Source organism: Gadus morhua, chromosome 11 (assembly GCF_902167405.1).
Source record: "Gadus morhua chromosome 11, gadMor3.0, whole genome shotgun sequence".
Lineage (NCBI taxonomy): Eukaryota > Metazoa > Chordata > Actinopteri > Gadiformes > Gadidae > Gadus > Gadus morhua.
The window spans coordinates 27,420,409-27,444,116 of NC_044058.1; the positions used below are offsets into that span (position 1 = coordinate 27,420,409).

The 23,708-nt window shown below is 48.6% G+C and overlaps 1 protein-coding gene across 3 annotated transcripts; it reads right to left on the bottom strand.

Moving 5' to 3' along the window:
- Positions 1-317: 317 nt before the first annotated feature.
- On the bottom strand, positions 318-23,421 carry zgc:162952 (PKc_LIMK_like_unk domain-containing protein). Of its 3 annotated transcripts, XM_030371308.1 has the most exons (10): positions 23,253-23,421; positions 22,799-22,884; positions 12,389-12,582; positions 10,106-10,227; positions 8,209-8,257; positions 6,210-6,359; positions 3,288-3,461; positions 2,667-2,750; positions 2,379-2,465; positions 318-1,796 (listed from the first exon to the last, which is right to left on the bottom strand). In XM_030371308.1, the coding sequence occupies exons 2-10, from the start codon at positions 22,827-22,829 to the stop codon at positions 1,692-1,694; spliced, it is 996 nt and encodes a 331-aa protein (XP_030227168.1). In that variant the 5' UTR covers positions 22,830-22,884; positions 23,253-23,421; the 3' UTR covers positions 318-1,691. The 3 variants fall into 3 exon arrangements, with proteins under 3 accessions (XP_030227168.1, XP_030227169.1, XP_030227170.1); XM_030371309.1 differs by lacking the exon at positions 22,799-22,884; XM_030371310.1 differs by lacking the exons at positions 318-1,796; positions 2,379-2,465; positions 2,667-2,750 and adding an exon at positions 2,786-3,128 and having other exon boundaries at positions 3,163-3,461.
- Between the last annotated feature and the right edge of the window lie 287 nt (positions 23,422-23,708).

Genomic DNA, 23,708 nt, shown 5'->3' on the forward strand with positions numbered 1-23,708 from the left:
CACATGTTCATAAACTTCAAACGCTGGATTCACATATTTAAGAGTGCCCAATAACCCACCACATCTGTCCAAATCAATTACCGAATCTGAATAAACATAATATGCCTCAAAATATTTAATCTGAATTAACATTTATCGGCCCCTCCACATCAAGTACTTAATCTGAATAAACATAGCTATTTCTGTCCTCCAAATAGGGCTAACCCTAGCTCTTTGCACAAAGTACTGATTCTTATTAAATATTCCTAGTACTGTCTGATTAAACGTATCAAGCTCTTTTCCCCAAAAAATACTGAATCTGATTGAACATATCAAGGTCTGACCAAAGCAAAACAGTCATTCAGATTTAATATAATAGTTCTGTTCTCAAAATACTGACTCTGATTAAACATATTCAAGTTCGTCCACAACAAAATATAGATTATATTTAAACAGTTGTTTCATCCATGTATCCAAAATTATTATTTAAACTATGTTTGTCCACACCAAAACACATAATCTTTTCTGGAATTCTGAATCTAATTCATAAAAAAAGACTGAACGATAACTCTGAGAATGTTTTCTGTGGATTATCTTCATGTTGACATTGGTCAAATAAGAAACTGTACATTTTCTGTTTTTTACTATCGGACATTAATCCTTTGATTCCTACAAACTGGGCCACATTCAACTGCCAAACAGGCTTAAGAAAATAACTTTGAGGGGTAACCCATAGAAAAAAGAGTTCCCTTTGTTTTGTAGCTGCCAGCAAAAGTGATTATGCTAGTTCATACAAATAGAGGAAAGTAAACTAGTAAATAAATGTGTAATTTTGTATTACTGTAGCGATTTGTTAGTGATATACTGTATGAATTAAACATTTCCTGTCACTCAAAAAATATATCAGGTTGCAAAGACAAAAATGGCCGAGGAAGATTCCGACCGATTTAGGCACGTTCAATATCTGTACAATCTTAGTGACGCCATTAAAACAAAACCTATCCTGGTCCTCTGAACAGGACAAGATCCAGATGGGTCTTCACTTGTCCATCACATGGGCCCTCACCCACCACAGGAACCTTTTCCTGTGTCTGGTGTGTGAGGTCCTTCTCGATGGTGCCGGGAGAAGGGCTGTGATCTGTACACCTTTCGAAAGCTGTGAACTTTTCCTACTCGTAGAAGCAAATCTGCCAGAGAGTCTTTGCTTTCAACAAATTCATCAAAACAAAAGAGTCAGAAGCCGACAGAAAGAATGCAGAGAAGATCCGAATAAATTTGTTCATCTGTTCTTCAAGGAAGGAGAGACTGAACAAAATAACAAAATACTCGTAACAAATATTTGTTAGTTTAAAATAAATCATGCACAAAATAACATAACATACGAACTGAAACCAAACTAAACTACCAAGTAGAACGGTAAATATTTAAATTACACATCCGTCACGCAAAAAAGTGTGAGTTGGTCAAACAAAGTGTCATGACAGGTTAGAAGAAGCCTTGTGCTTTCCCAAAACAGTTTTTAAACATTTATATCCCAAACCGGGGGTCCGTCGACTCAGTAAGAGACTGGGATGAGTTTATTCGAGTTTGGTCCGGTTCGGTCCGGTTCAGTCCAGTTCCGTGTGAAGAACGTCTGGTAGCAGGATGAGAGGGAGGTTCTCATGCCTTGGCTTGATGTGATTGGAGGGTTGAGCCGTCAAAGAGCGCGCCGCTCAGCTAGTGGTCAGCTCCGACCCGGGGGGCGGGTCTAGGTTCTCGGCGATCTCTCCTAGCTCGTCCAGAAGCTCCGTGAAGGCCGGTCTTCTGTAGGACTCCAACTGGAAGACCAGAGGAGAAGTGGATTTAAAAGGAGCCCTATTTCACCACCAGGTGTCATACCCTAATCCCCTAGTGGCCATATAACCTGGGTGGGGAAACCTTCTAGAATCTTGGGGAAACCATGACAACTCAAAGTATTGAGTGCAAATAGAATTCTAGATGCGTCTATGCATCCCGTGTTTTTCCGACTTGGTAGCTCGAAGGCATGTAGGTTGGCGATGACGCGTTTCCCATTCCGACTTCCCACCTCCGACCGTTAACGAACGCAGCATAACACCGCACTTGTCTGTGATGCTCTTTGCCTGTGTGGTGAATGAGCTGGTCATGAGATAGTCTAGGATCGGTGCATAAACTCGCGTACTCGCCGATGCCTGATATCGGAGGAATTTCCGATGCTGGTATCGGTATCGAGACAACTCTATATATCTTGTTGGATTGCCATTCCAACTACTGTAAATCCGAGTATTCATTCTGCCGGGGGGAACTGCAGAGCAAACCCACGGCCTCCCCAGAGAGAGGAGCCTGACTCAGCAGCAGCTGTGGTTGTTGTGTTGCGTTGTGTTGCGTTGTGTTGTTCTCACCAGACAGCAGCTCGAGGCTAACTCCAGGACTCGCTGGGGACAGCCGCTCACCAGCTTCCCGAAGGCCTCCAGGTCCAGACCGTAGTCCTGCACACAGATAACACATCCCACCGATGAGATATTCATGCTCTATTGCTTTTGCCTCGTACTGTCTGTTTGTGTGCGTTGTGTCTAAGGCAAATTATTAATTTCCAGAAATGAACAATAAAGATGAAAGAAATTTATGGGTGAATTTTGGATAGTAGGACTTCAACGCAAATCCTCCCAAATGTGTATTCTTATCCCCACCTGTGTTCTGGGAAGTACTTCTGGATCGGCGGGGATCCTGGCCAGGATTTCACACAGAACGATGCCGAAGGAGAACACATCCACCTGCAGGAACACAGTGACACACTCTCCAGGTCAGGAGTAAACCTGGGAACGCTAGCCTCTACCTGGCAACGCTAGCCTCTACCTGGGAACGCTAGCCTCTAAAGTCAGGAGTAAACCTGGGAACACTAGCCTCTACCTGGGAACGCCAGCCTCTAAAGTCAGGAGTAAACCTGGGAACACTAGCCTCTACCTGGGAACGCCAGCCTCTACCTTGGAACGCTAGCCTCTACCTTGGAACGCTAGCCTCTAAAGTCAGGTGTAAACCTGGGAACACTAGCCTCTACCTGGGAACACTAGCCTTTACCTGGGAATGCTAGCCTCTACCTGGGAACGCCAGCCTTTACAGTCAGGAGTAAACCTGGGAACGCTAGCCTCTACCTGGGAACGCCAGCCTCTACAGTCAGGAGTAAACCTGGGAACGCCAGCCTCTACAGTCAGGAGTCTACATGGGAACGTGTTAACACTAATTCCATTTGACAACCCTGATAATGAAGAGGAAACAAGTGTCCCGGTCAGGATCCCCGTTCTCGGGCCTACCTTGCGGTCGTAGGGTTCCCCGCGCAGCATCTCAGGGGCCATCCAGAAGGCGGAGCCCACCAGGGACAGCTTCCTGTCAGGGTCCTTCACCGGCAGCTCCACCACCTCGCGGGCCAGCCCGAAGTCCGTGACCAGGGCCTCCCTTCCCCGCGGGCCCACCCGGATCAGGCAGTTCTGGGGTGGGGGGGACGCTGCGTTAGAGCGTGGATGGTCAGTAGCAGAGCCTGAGCAGGCTTCAGCAGCTTCACATTTAAGACTGTTGTCAGACTCACTTGCGTGTATGTGGTCGTGTCTAGTCAACTATAGATCGAGGCATTAGCACTGACAACGTTAGGGGTTTGATTCCCTGTCAGGCTCTAGTATGAAGCGAGACGTTAACACTGCCAGGATTATGGGTTAGATTCCCTGTCGAGCTCCACTATAAAGCAAAGCATTAACACAGCCAGTGTTAGGAGTTGTATTCCCTGTCTAGATCTCCTGGAAGAGCAAGGCATTAACACTGCCAGGGTTGTGAGTTTGATTCCCTGTCTACCTCAATTATAAAACGAGGCATTAACAGGTTTAGGGGTTTGATTCCCAGTGTGTCCACAGGAATATTGTGAGTGTATGAGCTTTGGATGGTAAACAAGTAAAGACAACTGTAGTTACAGTCCTGTCACCAGCAGGTGGCAGTATAGTTCTAACATCCTACAGGTTGATGGAAAGTTCAGAAAAGCAACTCATACTGTTGCATCAATCCCTTTATTCAGTAAACAATCTAATGATAGCTTTCTTTCAAAGCTTTTCATTAGTATTTATGGACCCCCCCCCCCCCCCTCATGCAGGTCTATTCAGCCGCTGGGCCCCTAGTGACAGAGGGGACAGACCTACGGACGCTGGCTCAATGGAGGCTGGCGTCACCGCTCCCTCCTCACGCTGAATAATTCAGTCCTTGACCAGAGCTCCATCACGGACACGCGACAGAGCCCTGCGTCAGGGGGCAGCGCTGTGGCCCCACACTGGGGGGGCTGACACTGGGGGGGCTGACCGTGGGGGGCGGACCGCGGTGGGGCTGACCCCGGCCCCGGTGACGGGCAGCGGGGGGGCACTGTTGCGTAGCGACAGCGTATCGACCTGTCAGCAGGTGAGCCCACGGCCAACCCCAGACAGGAGAGCAAAGACAGGGAGGTTTTTACGGAACAGAGGAGTGTGTGTTTATGTGTGTGTTTATGTGTGTGTGTGTTCTTTACGGAGACTCTCTCTCTCTCTCTCTCTCTCTCTGACACATGTCTTTCCCCAGGGCAAGGTGACTCTCACTCCTACTAGCCACTAAATTTAGTTCCTCCCTCTCATGCATCCTCCTCCTTTTTCTTCCTCTCCCTTCCTCTCTCTCCAAGCAAAGCAACTGTTCATCGGGAATAACCTGATATACAAAGACAGTGCCTGAGAGAGAGGGGGGACAGACAAACACACAGACAGACATACAGAGAGACGGAGGGAGAGAAAAAGGGGGAGAATGAGAGAGTTAGAGGGAGACAGAGAAAGAGAGATAGAGAGACAGATGGAGGGAGAGCGAAAAGGGGAGAAAGAGAGAGATGGGAGAGGGAGATGGCAGGACAAAGGGGACAGAGAAAGAGAGATGGGGGGAGAGGGAGAAAGGGAGAGAAAGTGATCGATAGAGGGAGTTCTTCTACTGTTACTGGAACAGCTGGTCCTGGCAGTAGCTGAAGAAAGAGTGAACCGTGAGAGGTCATTAACTAAAGTGCATTCATCTCTGCAGAGCTGCGGTCTCTTTCTAATCTAATTGACCTTCTGACTGAGGGTGATGTCACAACTCCAGACGCACCACCTAAACTCATTCTGAAGGAAAGGACTGGCTGAAAAGTTTAAGGTTAAAGACAATGCGCGCGCGCGCGTGCGTGCGTGCGTGCGTGCGTGCGCGTGCGTGCGTGCGTGCGTGCGTGCGTGCGTGCGTGCGTGCGTGCGTGCGTGCGTGCGTGCGTGTGTGTGTGTAGGGGGGAATGTTTATAGAAACTTGGCATGACAACAGCCCACACACACACAAGGGCGGGCTCGCTCATGCATACACGTGCACACACCCGCGTGCACGGTTTATATTAGCATGACAACAGGCGGGCTGTGTTGGCGTCTCCCACTGCATTAACCTCGTTAACTTTTGTTCTGCAGAACCTGGCAACCCAAATTAAAGAAGGCCACGCGCGCGCACACACACACACACACACACACACACACACACACACACACACACACACACACACACACACACACACACACACACACACACACACACACACACACACACACACACACACACACACACACACGGCGTTACTAAGTCATATACTTTGAGAACACTCAAAGTATGTGCGGACAAAGGGGGGGACGTTTTTCATGTTCCTGGATCGAGAAGTACAGTTGTCCCCTTATTGTTGTCCAATCAGGTTAGCGTGGTAGCGGACACATTCTTAAACGGGTCCTCTCTCGTCATATCATCTAAAACATTTGAGTTTAAACGGAGAGCGAATAGGGAATCGTACGACTGGTCAGGTTCGAGTTTGTTGTAGTTACTACAATGTGGTTTGTCTGCTTGAATTGTTTTCAGTCTCTAAGTATAGAAGCCAAGTTAAAGCCCATTGTTCACTCATTCAAACATACACACTCCTTAACACACACTTTACTCCTGTATTCATCACTACTGGTCACTCATTCACACACACACTCCCTTCACACACTTTACTCATGCATTCATCAACCCCGCTGGTCACCCTTCAGAACCGGCCCACCTGATACTCATGCATTCATCACTACACATCACTACACCATCTATAGGACCTTTGCAAGGTCCTATAGAGATAAAGTTCTTCTTCCGATGCCATCCCCGTGTGGGCCCGTCCCTGGTCAGCTCCGGTGGCCGCGGCTCACCTTTGAGTTGAGGTCCCGGTGGTAGATGTTCTTGTAGTGCAGGTAGATCATGCCTCGGCTGATGTCACAGGCCAGCTCCACCTTCTCCCTCCAGCACAGCGGGACCTCCTGACTGGCCAGCAGCTCCTCCAGACAGCCCCCGTTCACGTACTGGACAGAGCGGAGACAACAGGACAGTCTCACCGTACGTCCACACCAGAAGCCACCGCTCATAAAGTTTCGCTGCGAATATTTCTGTTCGCTTTAGTCGCTCAAGTCGCTCATGACGTACAATTCAAAAGTGCTTGCCGGTGTTCCCTGGGATCCACGCAAGCGAAGAGCGTCTACATTCCGATTGGCTGTCAGTGTTTTGTCGCTGAAACGCGTCATAGTAATTTGCATAAAGTTCAAAAGTTTCCAACTTTTTTTGAACGCTCTGGTCGCTTAACTTTGGCCGCTGGTAGCGTTGGTCGCTTTGGTCGCTCTTGCCCATACAAAGTGAATGACTTCCGGCGATTTGGTAGCTCAATTCGCTTCTGGTGTGGACGTACAGTCAGAGCGAACCAGGAACCGGCGTCAGAACCATCCAGACCAGTGGTCCTCGACGGGTCCGGTCTCGGGACCCACATCTCCCCATGGTCGTGAAGTCGAGGCCCACTTTTTATGCATTTCATACAAAGCAAATTTATTTCTCGAAAGTGGGCTAGTAAACACACACATACAATGTCATCATGGCCTTTTATAAGCAACAAATATTTTCATCTCTGCAGCATTCAAAGCTCATTACTCTAGCAATGCAACAAATAGAAGAAGTAGAAGTAAAAAAAAAATAAAAAAAATTTATTACACACTCTGCAACCCATTCAGAACAAGGCTGCGACCCGCTATTGGGTTGCGACCCACCAACACTGATCTAGATGAATTGGTCCCTCTGATTTGATTTAGCAGTAATGTAGCTACGTTTGGACGGGTCTTCATCGTTAATAATAACTCGACAGCCCATCTTGCTTTATCCTTTCTAATTATTAGTACTAGTGGTAGTATTAATGGAATTTGCATAGGATTGTAATTGTTTCATTAATCATTATCATTAATACAGTTTTTTCAATGAGTATATTCTAGCTTGCCTTTTTACAACAATGTTATTATTCATTATTATACCCACCCCAAAGTGGGTCAAAAGGGTTTAGTATTCCATCTGGATGACTCACCCACAGCCCGGGTGTGTCATGTGTACCCACGGGTTGTACGCTCCAAGGTTTAATCAATCCTATCGTGACATTGATGTAAACTGATGATCATTTGCTATCAAAGACGTCTCTCTGGCGCTCCCAGTTATCGCGGGGCCGCGAGTCTATTTCCAGCGCGCATGAATCACAGCTCGGCGTCCCTTATGCTAAGTGTTGCTGTGGCTGTGAGACCAAGCTAGAGACGTTCTGCTCTGACTGAACCGCGGTGAAAATGATCCGCGATTGTTTAGGGAACCTCGAAGGCTTTTAGGCTTGTGTTTAAAAACGTATGGAAATCACTCATGGGAGAGAGGAGATATTTCAGTAATATTATAATATAGACAGGAAATAATCAATTTTAAGTATAACCGATTATAATTTATTTAAATTCAATGTAGATTTATCACCCTTCCAAGATGGATGCATTCAACACCTATTTGTCTTTGATATTTGAGATTTATGTTGTGGTCTTATCGTACGATTTATATCCTTAAAGAATAATATATCATTCATATACATTTATAGACATTGTATAAATGTGTAATGATTCATTTATGACATGATTCTGGTCATATTGACAGGATTAGACAAGTTAATATTAAAGTACTTCATTGACACCCAAAAGTAAATGCACCCATTGAACGACTCCTGGTCAGGGATTACATTTGTATCTGTGTGTATCTGTGTGTATCTGTGTGTATCTTGTATCTGTGTCATTCAGAATACAGCGAGCACGCCAACACACGACCGTTGAGCTAACCATGTGCAGGAGCTAGGTGGCTAGCACTCACCTCTAAGATGGGGTACAACTTGTCTTCTTTGACGCATATGCCGAGATATCTGCCGAAAAAAACATCAACAAACATTACAAACCAATAACAAATGTTACCAATATAATTTGTATGAACGAATCATAATTATTTTAATCTAACTTTTTTGAAATACTCTTTTGATATGTGGATATGGGGCAATGATAACGTAATGATAAGGGCGTTCAACTCCCTTTCACAAGATACCAGGTTCGATCCCCAATGTCCACAAGCTGCCCGCCGGGGTGCTAGAGCGAGCTGCCCCCCCCCCCCCCCCCCCCCCCGTCTCCAGAATCAACTCTGAGACGCTCAGCGTGAGAGCATCTGCTCCATCACTAGGAGGCGGGTCCTATCTGAACAGAGTCCAACTGAAGGACTCTTTGTGGGCGGGACTACGGCTGAGAGCTGTGCCCGCCGTCATTTCCATGTCGTGCTCCAGGTCAGATCTGATTGGTCGTAGCCTCCTGTACTCAGCTTTGTTTAGGCATCAGCATCACGATGGAGGCTGAGTCAACACCAGGCGGTCATTTGATTACTTTTGGTTTGTTTTCTATTGTTGTTGATTTCTCTTTGGGGTGGGGGGGGGGGTATTCATTCAACCAATGAATATGTTCAGAGCGGTGAGCTATGGAAAGGAACTGCTACAGGAGGAAAGCTTTTGTTATGAGTAATTATGTCTCACGCCACGCACGATGCACTAAGATAAAATACCTCAGCACACAGATTATTACCAACGCAACCGATATGAAAGAAAGACACTCACATCTCTGACGCAGCTCTCTGCTGGACACAAGGGCGCCAACAAACATCGCTTACATAACACACACTGAGAAGGCCTGAGTCAAGGTGTTGTGTACCAGGTTTCTCTCTCTCTCTCTCTCTCTCTCTCTCTCTCTGACCTTCACTAAGTGCCTCCAGGGACATATCTTGGACAAACACAACGTCTGACCTACAGTCTTACGTCAACGCTGTGTTTTCTTATTCATCAGACGCTTTAATCCAGGATGACTCACAGTGAATCAGAGACAGGTCATTAAAGGAGCAGGTAGGGGTTAGACAGTACAGGGCAGGTCATTAAGGAGCAGGTAGGGGTTAGACAGTCAGGTCATTAAAGGAGCAGGTAGGGGTTAGACAGGCAGGTCATTAAGGAGCAGGTAGGGGTTAGACAGTCAGGTCATTAAAGGAGCAGGTAGGGGTTAGACAGGCAGGTCATTAAGGAGCAGGTAGGGGTTAGACAGGCAGGTCATTAAAGGAGCAGGAAGGGGTTAGACAGGCAGGTCATTAAGGAGCAGGTAGGGGTTAGACAGTAAAAAGACAGGTCATTAAGGAGCAGCTAGGAGTTTGACAGTACAGGACAGGTCATTAAGGTGAAGGTAGGGGTTAGACAGTACAGGGCAGGTCATTAAGGAGCAGCTAGGAGTTTGACAGTACAGAGACAGGATTTAAAGAAGCAGGTAGGGGTTAGGAGTCATCTTGCTCGAGGATGCCTCCAGGTTAGACTGCAGGCCTGTGGGATTTGATCTTCTGTTACTTCCGTTATATTCAAATACAGATTCATTTTGAGGCACCTAAATAAACTTGAGCCTTATCAGGAGAGAGAGACCACATAAAGAGAAAACTAAAGTGTGAGAAAACCAGTGGGAGGGTGAGTGGGATGTGTGTGTGTGTGTGTGTGTGTGTGTGTGTGTGTGTGTGTGTGTGTGTGTGTGTGTGTGTGTGTGTGTGTGTGTGTGTGTGTGTGTGTGTGTGTGTGTGTGTGTGTGTGTGTGAGACAGAGTCTCACATGTGTGTGGGCGCGGTGAGAGAGTGTACAGATGTGTCACTGGATGGATGAATGATAGATGGATAGTTAGGGTGGAGGTTCCGGGTGGAGACCTGCCTGACGATGTTGGGGTGAGAGAGCTTCTGCAGGAGGCTGATCTCTCGGACGATGCTGTCCTGGTCGACGTCGTTCTTGTAGATCTTCACCACCATCACCTTACAGCTGCTGCTGTGATTCACCTGGGGGACGGACACACAGACACACACGAAAACACAGACGCACGGACAGACGGAACCACAGACACACGGGCACACAGACTGTCAACACTCGGCATTAATAAAGCACTGGGTTCGATTCCCAATGTCAGTAGTATGGCCACGTTCTCTCTCTCTCTCTCTCTCTCTCTCTCTCTCTCTCTCTCCCTCTCTCCCTCTCTCCCCCTCCCTCTCCCTCCCTCTCCGTCTCCGTCTCTCTCTCTCCCTCCCTCTCTCTCTCCCCCATTCGCTCCCTCTCCCCACGAGGCCCCTGCAGCTTGTTATTCCGGCTGGCTGCAGATTTCAGCCCCAGGGGTGAGTTATGTAAGGGTGGGGAGAGGTGGGGAACGGGTGGGGAAAGGCTGGGGGTGTTTATGGTTTATGGCGGTCAGGGTGACCACGTGACATCATCGGCACCAATGATTAGGCTTCCGTGCAGCCAAGTGAGACAATCGTGGGGGAGTGGGGGTCATGATGTAACAAGTGCTTAGATGGTGGTTTGCACTCACACACTCACACGCCCACACCTCGGGATGGTCGAGTGGAGAGTGAGTTTGGTTCACAGCCTGGAGGCGCCGGGATCAATCCCTCTGCCACTCACATCTCCTGTGCTGCTGCTGATGGGGACTACCTAGCTCTAGGAGCCTAGAAGCTGAACTATGGTTCTGGAACTTTAGAATTGTAGAAAATGATCGTAGAAAGCACCTAGATATGTGATCTAATTTAACCGCACTACCACTCGTTCCTTTACTAACCCATCATCTCTTACAGCCACTCGGCCCTCTGTCCAGTAAGTCCTTAAACTACCGGTAATCTCTTATTTTGTGGGGACTCTAATATTGATTGTATTCTTTGGGGGTTCCCAGACTCATTTATCAGTCACTTTGGATGGAGTGACTTAATGACTTAACACACTCTCACACACCTACACACACGCACACACTCTAAGGAGGATGTGTTTCGAAAGCCCCCCCCCCTCCCAGAGTTTCAACAGAAGCCTTTTTCCTTTTACTGTGGAAACTGGAAACCATTAAACCCAGGTCTTGAGGCACTATGTTCCCGGCAAGGACATCTGCGTGTGTGTGTTGTATGTTCACAACAAGGCTATTACTTTGTGTGTGTGTGTGTGTGTGTGTGTGCATGCGTACATAGATGTGTGCCTACGTGTGTGGTTTGTCTGTTCACACCGATGAAGTTACTGTGTGTGCTTGCCTATGTTTGTGTTTGTGTCCGTGCGTACGTACGTGTGCGTGTATTGTGTTCACAGGCTGATACTGTGTATGTTTGTGAGAGAGTCGGTTTTTCTGTGTCTGTGTGAGTACCTGCGTAATTGCATGTGTGTGTGTGTGCGTGTTCGTACCTTGTACACCATGTGTGTGTATGTGTGTGTGTGCGTGTGTATGTGCATGCATGCGTGTTCGTACCTTGTATACCATGTGTGTGTGTGTGTGTGCGCGCGCGTGTGCGCGCGCGTGTGTGTGCGTGTTGGTACCTTGTACACCCTGTGTGCAACATGGTCTCACAGGAATCTGTGAAATGACTACGGTCGGACGCTTACCTCGAAATCCGTGGCCACATCACGGAAACACGCCGATATCCGTGTGTGAGCCACAGACTAACAGTGTCATTTACTTGCATTGGAGCAAATTCCGTGGCCACATCACGGACAATTGAAGTGATTCCGTCAGGCCACCACGGATTTTGAGTTAAGCCCCCCGCTGTGGTCAAATGTGGCACACACACAGGTTGAAACGGGAGCACACACACAGATTGAAACGGGAATCTGTGTGTGTGCCACGGAATATCATTGTAATTTACTTGCATTGGAGCAACTTCCGTGGACACAACAAGGACAATTTAAGAGTTTCAGTGAGACCACCCCGGGTTTTGAGTAAAGCCCCCGTGGTCGACTCGCTCGTTGAAACGGGGATCCGTGTGTGAGCCACGGAACATCAGCGTCATTAACTTATATTGGAGCGAATTCCGTGGCCACATCACGGAAATCGGCGCGTTTCCGTGATGTGGCCACGGATTTCGAGTTAAGCGTCCGACCGTAGTCATTTCACAGATTCCTGCGAGACCAGGTTGCTGTGTGTGTCTGTGTCTGTGCGTGCGTGCGTGCGTGCGTGCGTGGTGGTGGTGGTACCTTGTACACCCTGGAGAAGAAGCCGGTCCCGATGAGCTCGGCGCTGAAGTTCTCCCAGAACTCCAGCTTGCGGACGGCGGTGCGGAGTTTCTGCCAGCGGTCCGCCTGGCAGTAGGAGTCGGCTGACTCCCCCAGCAGGGTGGGGCTGGTGGGCTCCGCCGGGACGTCCACCTCACACATCCTGGGGATGTCCGCTGGGGAGGGGGGGGGCACATAGGTGAATATAGATGTACACACCGTGGAACATAGAGGAACCACACACACACACACACACACACACACACACACACACACACACACACACACACACACACACACACACACACACACACACACACACACACACACACACACACACACACACACACACAAAGATTTACACAACATGGAACATAATGTAGGACCCCACTCACACATGCACACACAGAGATGTGTATTTGCGTGACGGAACACAATCTAGATATAAACAAACGCACACACACAAACAAAGGAAGACAAACAATCAGAAACACGGGCCACAGTTAAAATAACCTCGTGGCAGCACTGTGGCTCTTCAGTTGAACCGACTACAGTAACAGAGCAATTACTCAGCCCTCCTCCCACCACTGCACTCAGCACACAGCGCCAAGGCCTCTGAAAGCCCTCCACGCTGCCACAAGTACACCCAGCGAGGGCTGACACCGGGAACACTGCCACCTCCTCATCACCACCGTCACCACCACCACCATCATCATCAGGCTGCAGGAGAGGCGAGGAAGAGGGGGAGGGGGAGGAGGACGAGTAGGCAGAGGAGAGATGGATATGAAGAGGAGGAAGAGTAGGAGGAGGAGAGATGGAAATGAGGAGGAAGAGGAGAAGGCGGAGGAGGAGAGAGGAGGCGAGTGGCTCCTCCTCATTATCTTCCCAGACAAAGCTCTGCATAATTCAGCCTCAGAATAGAGACAACAGCTTGTTCAGGAAGGAGAACAACATGTTTACCCGGCTCCACTCCACTGAGATATCTGTGAGGGGAAGGCCTCACACTGTAAAGGATTTGGACAAATTTAGCGCGATCTGCAAACTACACACTGAACTACACACTGTAACTCCAGACTGTAAACAATTCACTGTAAACAACACGCTGTAAACTATTCACTGTAACTCACAGACTGTAAACAATTCACTGTAAACAACGCACTGTAAACTATACACTGTAAATCACAGACTGTAAACAATTCACTGTAAACAACACACTGTAAACTATACACTGTAAATCACAGACTGTAAACAATTCACTGTAAACAACACACTGTAAACTATACACTGTAAATCACAAACTGTAAACAATTCACTGTAAACAACACACTGTAAACTATACATTGAAAATCACAGACTAAACAATTCACTGAAAACAAATCAGTGAACTACACACTGTAAACAACCCACTGAACTACACACTGCAAACAGCACTCTTTAAACAACACATTGTGAACTACAAACTGCAAACAGCACATTGTAAGTAAAACAATGTAAACACTGTGAACAACACACTGCAAACAGCACACTGTAAACAACACAGTGCCCTACACACTGTAAATAATTCACTGCAAAGAAAGACTAAAGTGACATAAAGTCAGTCTTTCACCAATCTTTTTCACGACTAATGAGATAATCGTAACCCCTTTCCAGAGGCTGGAGATCCCAATCTATTCAGGAACATTTTCATCGTTGTAGCTCAAAGCACTTGGCCAGAACAGAGCAGATCAACACATTTTGAATGATTTAAGATAGGTTTCTCTTCCCTTTTTAAGGTCGCGCTAAAAACACGAACGTACGTTTGCACTCTGCACGCTCTGGGCATTACCGGGAAACGATTAGGAACAGGATTAATATTCCCGTTGAGGGATGAGGACAGGGACTTTCGGTGAGGAAGGATGTCAACGCAGGCTGAAGAGGCTGCACTTCCTCCTCAGAGGACGGCCCTGACTCACGGGAGCCGGGACGAGCTGGTCCGACGGCATTGTTTTCAGACTGGCAACCACCATGACACCAACACACCTCCCTCCTCCCCCCCCTCCCCCTCCTCCCCCCTCACCCTCACCCTCTGAGGCTCACAATGGCCCTGGTGTCCAGGAGCACGCATGCAGGGCATGGGTCCATCCCGCGGGGGAATCACCCGTCTTCCAGGACTGTTTAGTGAGCCGGGGACTTAGTGTGGATGTTGTGACGATATCTCAGGTTTTAAGCCAACGGAAAACCCACAGCTCAAAGGTAGAAGAGAGTGCTAATGCTGCCCCCCACCCCCCTGCCCTTTTAACTCTCTGGACATTCAGTATTGACTTACAGCGAAGAATGTCATTAGCATCAGCATCCTGCTCAAGGAGTCCTACAGGTAGACTGTGGATATTGGGTTTTGAACACAGTGGTCGGTCTGTCTCCATCTCTGTAGCCGTCCGTCTCTCCCTCTGTCTCGTGTCTCTGTAGCTGTATGTCTCTCCCTGTCTCCGTCTGCCTCTGTCTCGTGTCTCTGTAGCTGTATGTCTCTCCCTGTCTCCGTCTGCCTCTGTCTCGTGTCTCTGTAGCTGTGTGTCTCTCCCTGTCTCCGTCTGCCTCTGTCTCGTGTCTCTGTAGCTGTATGTCTCTCCCTGTCTCCGTCTGCCTCTGTCTCGTGTCTCTGTAGCTGTGTGTCTCTCCCTGTCTCCGTCTGCCTCTGTCTCGTGTCTCTGTAGCTGTGTGTCTCTCCCTGTCTCCGTCTGCCTCTGTCTCGTGTCTCTGTAGCTGTATGTCTCTCCCCGTCTCCGTCTGCCTCTGTTTCGTGTCTCTGTAGCTGTGTGTCTCTCCCTCTCTCCGTCTGTCTGTCTGTCTCACTGTGTTTCTGCTGTCTCTGAGTGAGTGTCCCACACCCTCCGGCTCTGATTCCTCTAGAACATTCTTCCCTCTTGGTTGCGTTGCGTTTCCGGGGCACGGCTCACCGTTTCTCCCACTGCTTGTTTATCCAGAGATAAGTCTTCCGTCAACATAATGCACTCTGTTCCTTATCTGACCGCCATGACGCCCTCACTGCAGCCCACCTCCAGCCCCAACCGATGGACCTCCTGGGAGGTTCTGTTACTCAGCATCCGTGACGTCACAGTGACGTCCCCACAGTGACGCCCCAGGCCTCACCCGTGGGTGAGGCCTGGGCTTGATGTGGGAGGATGGGGGAGGACAGACGGTCAAGGCGGAAGGTTTGTTTTCTCACCGAGTCAATCTTGACCCCTGTCTGACCCCCAGAGAGACCTTGGAGGGGGGGGGGGGGGTGACGTTGCTTGCTTGAAGTCTTTCTCTGAGCAGATAAGGTCATGAGTCAGGTTCAGACGGTTGAACACACCAAAGACACCCCTTCATCCTCCTCGCCCCCCCGAGACCTCTCTCCCTCTCTGAAGAAGCCTTTTCCTCTTCGCAGTTGAAACGGGTGAAGGCTGTGTTCACAGGAAGTCTGCATGCGTCAGGTTCTGTTGACGCCCAAGGCTGTTCCTATCCGGGCTGTGTGTGTGTCTGTGTGTGTGTGTCTGTGTGTCTGTGTATTTGAGGAAGTGTGTGTGTGTGTGTGTCTGCCTATGCGTGTGTCTGCGTGTGTATATATGTGTGTGTATATGTGTTTGTGTGTCTACCTCGCCTATTCATTACAGTTCCCGTCTACGTCTGTCCCTCCCGGTTTATTAGTTGTCGCTGGTGTTGGTACACATCAGTTCATTATTACGCTAGTGTCAACACTAAGGCTGTGTACGGTACTCTGTTTTATAGGGGAGGGAGCGAACACGCCAGCTAGTGACGTCATGGCAACGAGTCACAGCCTTCACACCTCATGGAGAAAATGGAACAAGTCTCGCCAGAAGACAAAATCTGCTTTTGCTCTACATGCGGCAGCCATGTTAACAGGCTTATGGAGGGCTCACCCACAGTGAGGTAACAGGAAGTCACACAAGAAACACGCACACAGCAACACTTTAACACGACACTCTGTTATTCTGATCCAGTGCTTGGCTTCTGTGTGACGGAAGCCCTGAAGTACCATTCCCAGGTGAGCCCAGGTGGGGAGGAAAGATGTATTTGGAGACCTGAAGCAGTAAACTAACCAAGCCAAGGCTGACTGTGTCTGGTCTGGACCTCTGACAGTATCGGACTCTAATAGAGGCTCAGATTCTAACAGAGGTTCAGGCAGACCTCCCACAGTATCAAACTCTAATAGAGGTTCCTGTGGACCTCTGACAGTATCGGACTCTAATAGAGGTTCAAACAGAACTCCCACAGTCTCGGTTTCTAATAAAGGTACAGTATCTAATAGAGATTCAGACTCTAACAGAGGTTCAGGCGGACCTCTCACAGTATCGGACTCTAATAAGGGGTTCATGGAGGCCATTTTCAGTAGCTTTTTTGTCTAGAGGCCACAGATGTTGTGCTGTGGAGGCTGACGTCAGATAAGGAGACCAGGACAGGGAACCACACATAGCTGTGGCTGCCAGCTAGTTGTGGCTAACCGCTAGCTGTGGCGGCATGCTAGCGTTCAGCAGTGTTCACTTGGGCGATTTCGGAAGGTTTTCTGCATCAGTTGAATTTGTTAGTACCATCAACCACTGTAATTTATGTGGCGTTGGATATTAACATAAACATAATACTACTTTAGACACTCCAAAATACTACTATGCTGAAATTACAACCAACCTTATGTTATACTCTGACATAAAACAAGTATAATAACTATGCAACACTACGCTTTTCTAAACACCCCTACTGCTACAAATGACTTATACTGCTAGTTACAGTTTCAGTTAGAGCTACAAATGTGGCTGCTATCCAAAAGTGAACAGAACAGAAACAGAAACTGCCTGCTAGCTGTAGTTACCAGCAGTTGTAGCTTTTTCACTACTGAATGTTTTGTCGTCCTTAAACGACAAAACAAAAAAGCAGTTTTTTTTCATGATTAAAGAAAGGAGTGCACGTAGCATTTTCTGAGATTACAAAATGGCTTTCATACTTTGTAACCCAAGCCTGAGAAACGTCACGCTTGGGCTGCAATTAGAGGGTTTTTCAGTGACAGCAGGAATGGCCAGTCCAACTGATGTCCTTGGAAAGTCATGGGCGCAGCTCACACAGGCAGTAGTTTGTGGTCACTGGGTCAATAGCACGGCATAACTCTGCAGCGCTGGGAAAACTGCTCATATTCCTTACTTCAAGATAAAAGCCCCTTGAGAAAACAAGTACTCAATTAAGTACAAGCTGTGAAGATGGCCTATTTTTATATATATATATAAATAACATAATGAGGTACTTTTACAAGTTAAAGTTGCACATTCATCATCAAAACCTCATGTCCTTGACCACTAGATGAATATTGCCACAGATATTTCTAAACAGCCAATAGTTTATAGAGTTTATGGTCTGCTCAGTAATGGACTTTCAGGTTTCACCGGTTTCCCAAGCAAACTAGCCTCACATATTTTATCGCTGTCAACAATAAAAATGATTTGAAGCGTAGAGCCACCTACGAACATTGTTGCCTCATGATTCAAACCGGTAACAAACCCTGAGGGTAGCTTTAAGATACTGACGCCTTCCAAAGGGAGTCTGGCAAAATCAGGGCAAAACAGACACAACCAAACCGTATCCAACCAATGTTTGCTTTGCTCTACTACAGATCTAAGTATTGGACAGGGTAAAATGGAAAAGTTGAATATTGATTCTGCAGACTGATTCTTAGGTCACTCAAGTTAAGTACAAATACCGATATTGTTCTTTAGCAGAGTCCAGTTGAGAAATTACTACTAAATAACTACGGATGCAGGATAACTGTGTGATAAATGTTTCTCATGGATGATACAAGTTGAGGAACAGAAAAAGCTGTCAGTCGAAGGAGTCCAAGGCTCCGCTTCCCTTCCGTCTGCGCAACATGCTACATGCTACATGCTAGGCGCTACATTCTACATGCTAGGCTTCCAAATTCACCCAGAACTCAGAGAGTGTCTGCCTGGACTCCGGCGTCGCCGAGGGACACACCTTGACAAGGAAATTACCACCACAGATGTTATTGTGTCATGGATACGCCCAACGGGATTTGTTCTGTTGTGTGCTCCACTTGACTCTTAATCTTATCTGAGCTCCTGTTCACCTGCAACACACTTCCAGTGTCGGCACTGTGTGTGCAGAAAGGAACCAGCAGCTTCACCAGCAGGGTTGCTATCTTCCACACAAAGCCACAGAAGTATCAGACCAACATAAAGGTTATCTGATCCAGCAGACCCAACGCTAATGCTATGCTATGCTATTCATACAACCGGCTCTACTGAAATAACTAGGGGAAAGTTAGAGGATAACATACAACAAACGGATTATGTTACATAAAAGGAACATGGAGTTGCTAATTCCCAGCTTGCCGCGATTTGGTACAGTTGCGATGTTTGTTGAGCCGGCGTTTCAGTCTGAGCCAAACCCCCGGGCCCCCGGGGCCCTCGGGCCTGGGACGGCATCAACCGGGCCCCACATCAACACGGCGCCTCAGACCGACAGAATCCCTCAGCAGTCCGCTTGTGCTATGATTGACATGGGTTTAGGAAGTGGCGATCGGACAGTGAGTGAACCATAAAGAGTGTGACGTAAAATGTGATTAATTTTACGTTCCTGACCCAAATATGCATTCGTCTCTGCTCCATTTCCGTGAGCCCCTAGGATTAAGCGTGGATGTATTAGGGATGCTATTAGGGACATTTACATGCGCTAGGATTGCACAGCCACCCTCTGATTGGTCAGCTCATCACATCCCGGGAAACTTGCACACATTTGACCTAAACTGCTCAACTGTCAACTTCCCAGCCTTGACTCCCCATCGCAGACGACGACACACGGCATGGGCTCCATGTCTTCATTCAGCAGATCTCTTCTGAGTGCGTGCGGTCCGGTTCAACAGAGCGGCCTCGACCAGCGGAATGGGCAGAGGAAATGACCTGATGTCTTCCACTGGTGCATAATGCAAACACCGCTCTCGTGTCGAAAGCGTAACCCAAGAGCCGATGGGTTCACAGTCGTAACCGGGGCAGTGTTGTGGAGCCGCGGGCGGGCACAACAGAAAGCCACAGAGCAGGAAGGTATGCTAGTAAATGGGCTTTACGAGCAGACTACGTCCTGTATACGAGTTTAACACAAAAACGTTATAGCATTCGTAACTAGCAAGCATGCTACTTCCTTTATAGGTGTTTAACACCAAAACATTATAGCATGCGTAACTAGCAAGCATGCTACTTCCTTTATACGTTTTTAACACCAGAACATTATAGCATGCGTAACTAGCAAGCTACGTTCATGTATCGTAAACATCTGTGTAGTTTAAGCTCTTTAACACACAGAAGCACATATAGAACGCTTTACTAGAATGCTGTGGCCTCTTTGTGTTATAGAAGATAGTTAGCATGCAGTAGCCTCTGTATGTGTTGTATTTATCAGGGCACGCTATGTGTTTCAGAGGATATAGCAAGCTACTGAAGTGCGATCCGCGATCTGCACAGCAACAATGATATGCTAAATAAAACATGTTTTGTGCAAAAGAGGGATATCTAGCATTCTACTAAAACATATAAAGCATGCTACTTAAGCATGCTACATAGAGGATGTGTGCTAAATATTGTCCATATAGGATGCTACTAAAGAATGCCACACAGAGGATGTGTGATATATCCTCCATGTAGCATGCTACTAAAGCATGCTACATAGAGAAAGCATGCTATATCCTCTATGTAGCATGTTGTTTGGAGGATGCGTGCTATATCCTCTATGTAGCATGCTACTAAAGCATGCTACATCCAAAGCGTGCTATGCCCTCTAAGTAGCATGCTACATGGAGGATGCGTGCTATATCCTCAATGTAGCATGCTACTAAAGCATGCTACATGGAGTATGCGCGTGCTATATCCTTCTATATGTAGCATGCTACATAGAGGTTGCGTTCTACATCCTCTATCTAGCATCCTTTTTGGAGGATGCTAGATAGAGGATGCGTGCTACATCCTCTATGTAGCATGCTATTTGGAGGATGAGTGCTACATCCTCCAGCAGTAGGCAGACGGGCTCTGTAAACAGACGGCCAGTACGGTCCCCTCCTCCGCAGATGAATCATAGTTATGGTGCAACCGTCCCTCTACCCTCACCGCATCTCAGAGATATTCTCCAAGGCCTCCACCCCCACACACACACACACACACACACACACACACACACACACACACACACACACACACACACACACACACACACACACACACACACACACACACACACACACACACACACACACACACACAGTACTGCACGAGGCATTTGTTTTCTTGTTGTCTTGTTTTGGAACCCACGGCGGCGCGGCCGGACGTGATTGGTCAGTAGGGATGTTTAGGGGCGGAGCTTGAGTCGGGGATAGTGGTCCACACAGACGGCGCTGACCGGCCGCGTGTAGGCACGGAGGAATGGGCTGCAGGGAATGTCAGAGGTCGACGCATTGTGGCCAACGCACAAAGTTGCCCTTGTTCACTTCCCGGAGCCCCATCTGTCGCCCTCCCAGCCTACACACACACACACTCTCACACACACACACACACACACACACACACACGCAGACACACACAAACACACACTCACGCAGACACACACAAACACACACTCACGCAGACACAAACACACACACTCACGCACACAGCCAGTGGTTGGAGGTTGTGTGCGTTCGCACCCCAGTGTGGCTGGGTGTGTGTTTGACTTCTGTAGCCGACGGACAACATTTGCATTCCTGAGCACGGCGGGCGGGCGGGCCGTAACGCGGGGCGCAGCCCCCCCACCGAGCCCCCCGGGGCCGTGGGAACCCCCAACACAGCGTACAGGACAGGGGGCGCAGAGAGAACCCCCGACACAGCGTACAGGACAGAGGGGCGCAGAGAGAACCCCCGACACAGAGTACAGGACAGCGGGCGCAGAGAGAACCCCCGACACAGCGTACAGGACAGCGGGCGCAGAGAGAGAACCCCCGACACAGAGTACAGGACACGTACAGGACAGAGGGGCGCAGAGAGAACCCCCGACACAGAGTACAGGACAGAGGGGCGCAGAGAACTCTTATTCACGAACACTAATCACAGGTCTGACCCTATGGACCGGGAACACTAATCACAGGTCTGACCCTATGGACCGGGAACACTAATCACAGGTCTGACCCTATAGACTGGGGAACACTAATCCCCGTACTACCCTATTGACTGGGGAACACTAATCACCGTACTACCCTATAGACTGGGGAACACTAATAACTGTACGACAACAAGATTCAGATGTTTCTCTACATCATCCTCCCTGAGACAAGGGTATAGTGGTGATGAGGTCGCCGTGGTTACGACCTGGACCACTCGGGGGTGGGGCAGAGGGATGAGATGGGGAGAAGGAGGAGAAGGAGGAGGAGGAGGAGGAGGAGGAGGAGGAGGAGGAGGAGGTGGAGTAGGTGGGAGAGAGGGGACTGAGGAAACCCGGGGGGGGGGGGGGGGGGGGGCTGAACTCTGACCTCAGGCAACCATGACCTCCGTCTCCCTCCGTCTCATTCATCACTCCACCTCTGCAACTGATGTCCCGCCCACGACCAAGCATACATGGGCAGAACCCTGGTCTCTCAGCCGTGGTGGAGAGACACACACAGACAGACACACACACACAGACACACACACACACACAGACACACACACACACACACAGACACACACCAATACCACACACACACACACACACACACACACACACACACACACACACACACACACACACACACACACACACACACACACACACACACACACACACACACACACTTCCACTTCTTTTAATCATACAACGTTGTTGTTAGTAGAAACGTTTTGTAGAGGGAGGGCCAAATATCCCGCCCATAAATCTGATCGCTTATCAGCCACACACCTGACCTCCTCCATGAATCACAGCGGGATGCCAAGCTAATGTCGTATATCAACATCCGTTTCTAGATCTGCATCGACACAATGTACCTCTATACGTAGCTTTATCTAGGGCACAACTTTATCTACATCTCTATATCGAGGTTATACCATGTGCGATCATTAAATCAGGACAGCTGGAAAACCACATCCACATCAACATCGGAAAGCCCTGCCGGCGGTTTGACTACGAGACGTCCCGTCAGGGCACCGACACACACGACACACGACACACGACACACACACACACACACACACACACACACACACACTCTTCCACAACCCCCGCTGAGTTACGCAACACCTGCCTCACACACACTAGTTTCAGAGTAGGCGGCGGCCGACACGTTAATACACAATGGTCGAGACAACACTGTGAACAAACCGGGGTTGAAACATGAAGTTGGAGAGAGCAGATACTTACTCCACTGATTGAGTAAGCTATTCATATGCATCTCGGTTGCGGGAAGACAAACGGCCGGATGGGTCGAATGGAGGGACGGTCACAAACTGGAGGAAACACACACACACACACACACACACACACACACACACACACACACACACACACACACACACACACACACACACACACACACACACACACACACACACACACACACACACAGAGTTACAGACCTCACACACACACACACACACGTGCGCTGCCACTCAGGCAACGTTTGACAGATGATGTCTCGGGTGAAGATGGATGCTATGAGTCGCAGCAGGCGCTCTTAAATGTTAATATAGGATCAGGATTAAACTTTTCGAAAGAACTCTAGCATGCAATTTGCATATGTCGGTCAAAATAAAAAAAAATATCGTACATTAAATGTCATCGTTGGTGAACGATGCCGGGTGGATAAGCTACTCACAGGGTTCTGACGGGCTGGTTTGCAGTTCAAATGAAATCCGGTTTCAACCTCAAAGGCACCGCATCGCCGCCTTGATCCGCTTTGATGTTAACTGCAGGTTCGACTTCCGCGCGCACAGTGCTGCTGCTGCTCGTGCAGCATCCGACCCTCTGTGCACCGCTCCTACGCAGTCCTCAACTCCGACCGGCAAGCCAGGGTCCGGACGTACAGTGGGCGGTGACCTCCGTCAACAGCCAATCACTGATCCCAACGCACCGTGGGCGGAACCACCCTCTCTCGTCACCAGCCAATTACTGATCCCGAAGCACCGTGGGCGGGACCTCCCTCTCTCGTCAACAGCCAATACGTGGTGGGTTGATAACGGAGCGATGGGTGTGTTTCGAGTTTACTTGTGAATCACGCATTAGATGACCAACAGGTAATGTCCAAGCAATGCTTTGAATGCAGTCATCCTCA

What these genes read in the sequence shown, in the direction of transcription:
- zgc:162952 (XM_030371308.1), bottom strand. Translation starts at nt 22,829, where the DNA reads ATGCATATGAATAGCTTACTCAATCAGTGGA. An exon ending in TAGCTTACTCAATCAGTGGA is followed by an intron (nt 12,583 to 22,798) that starts GTAAGTATCTGC and finishes CCCCCTCCCCAG; the next exon opens with CGGACATCCCCAGGATGTGT. An exon ending in GGGAACCCTACGACCGCAAG is followed by an intron (nt 2,751 to 3,287) that starts GTAGGCCCGAGA and finishes GTGTTCCTGCAG; the next exon opens with GTGGATGTGTTCTCCTTCGG.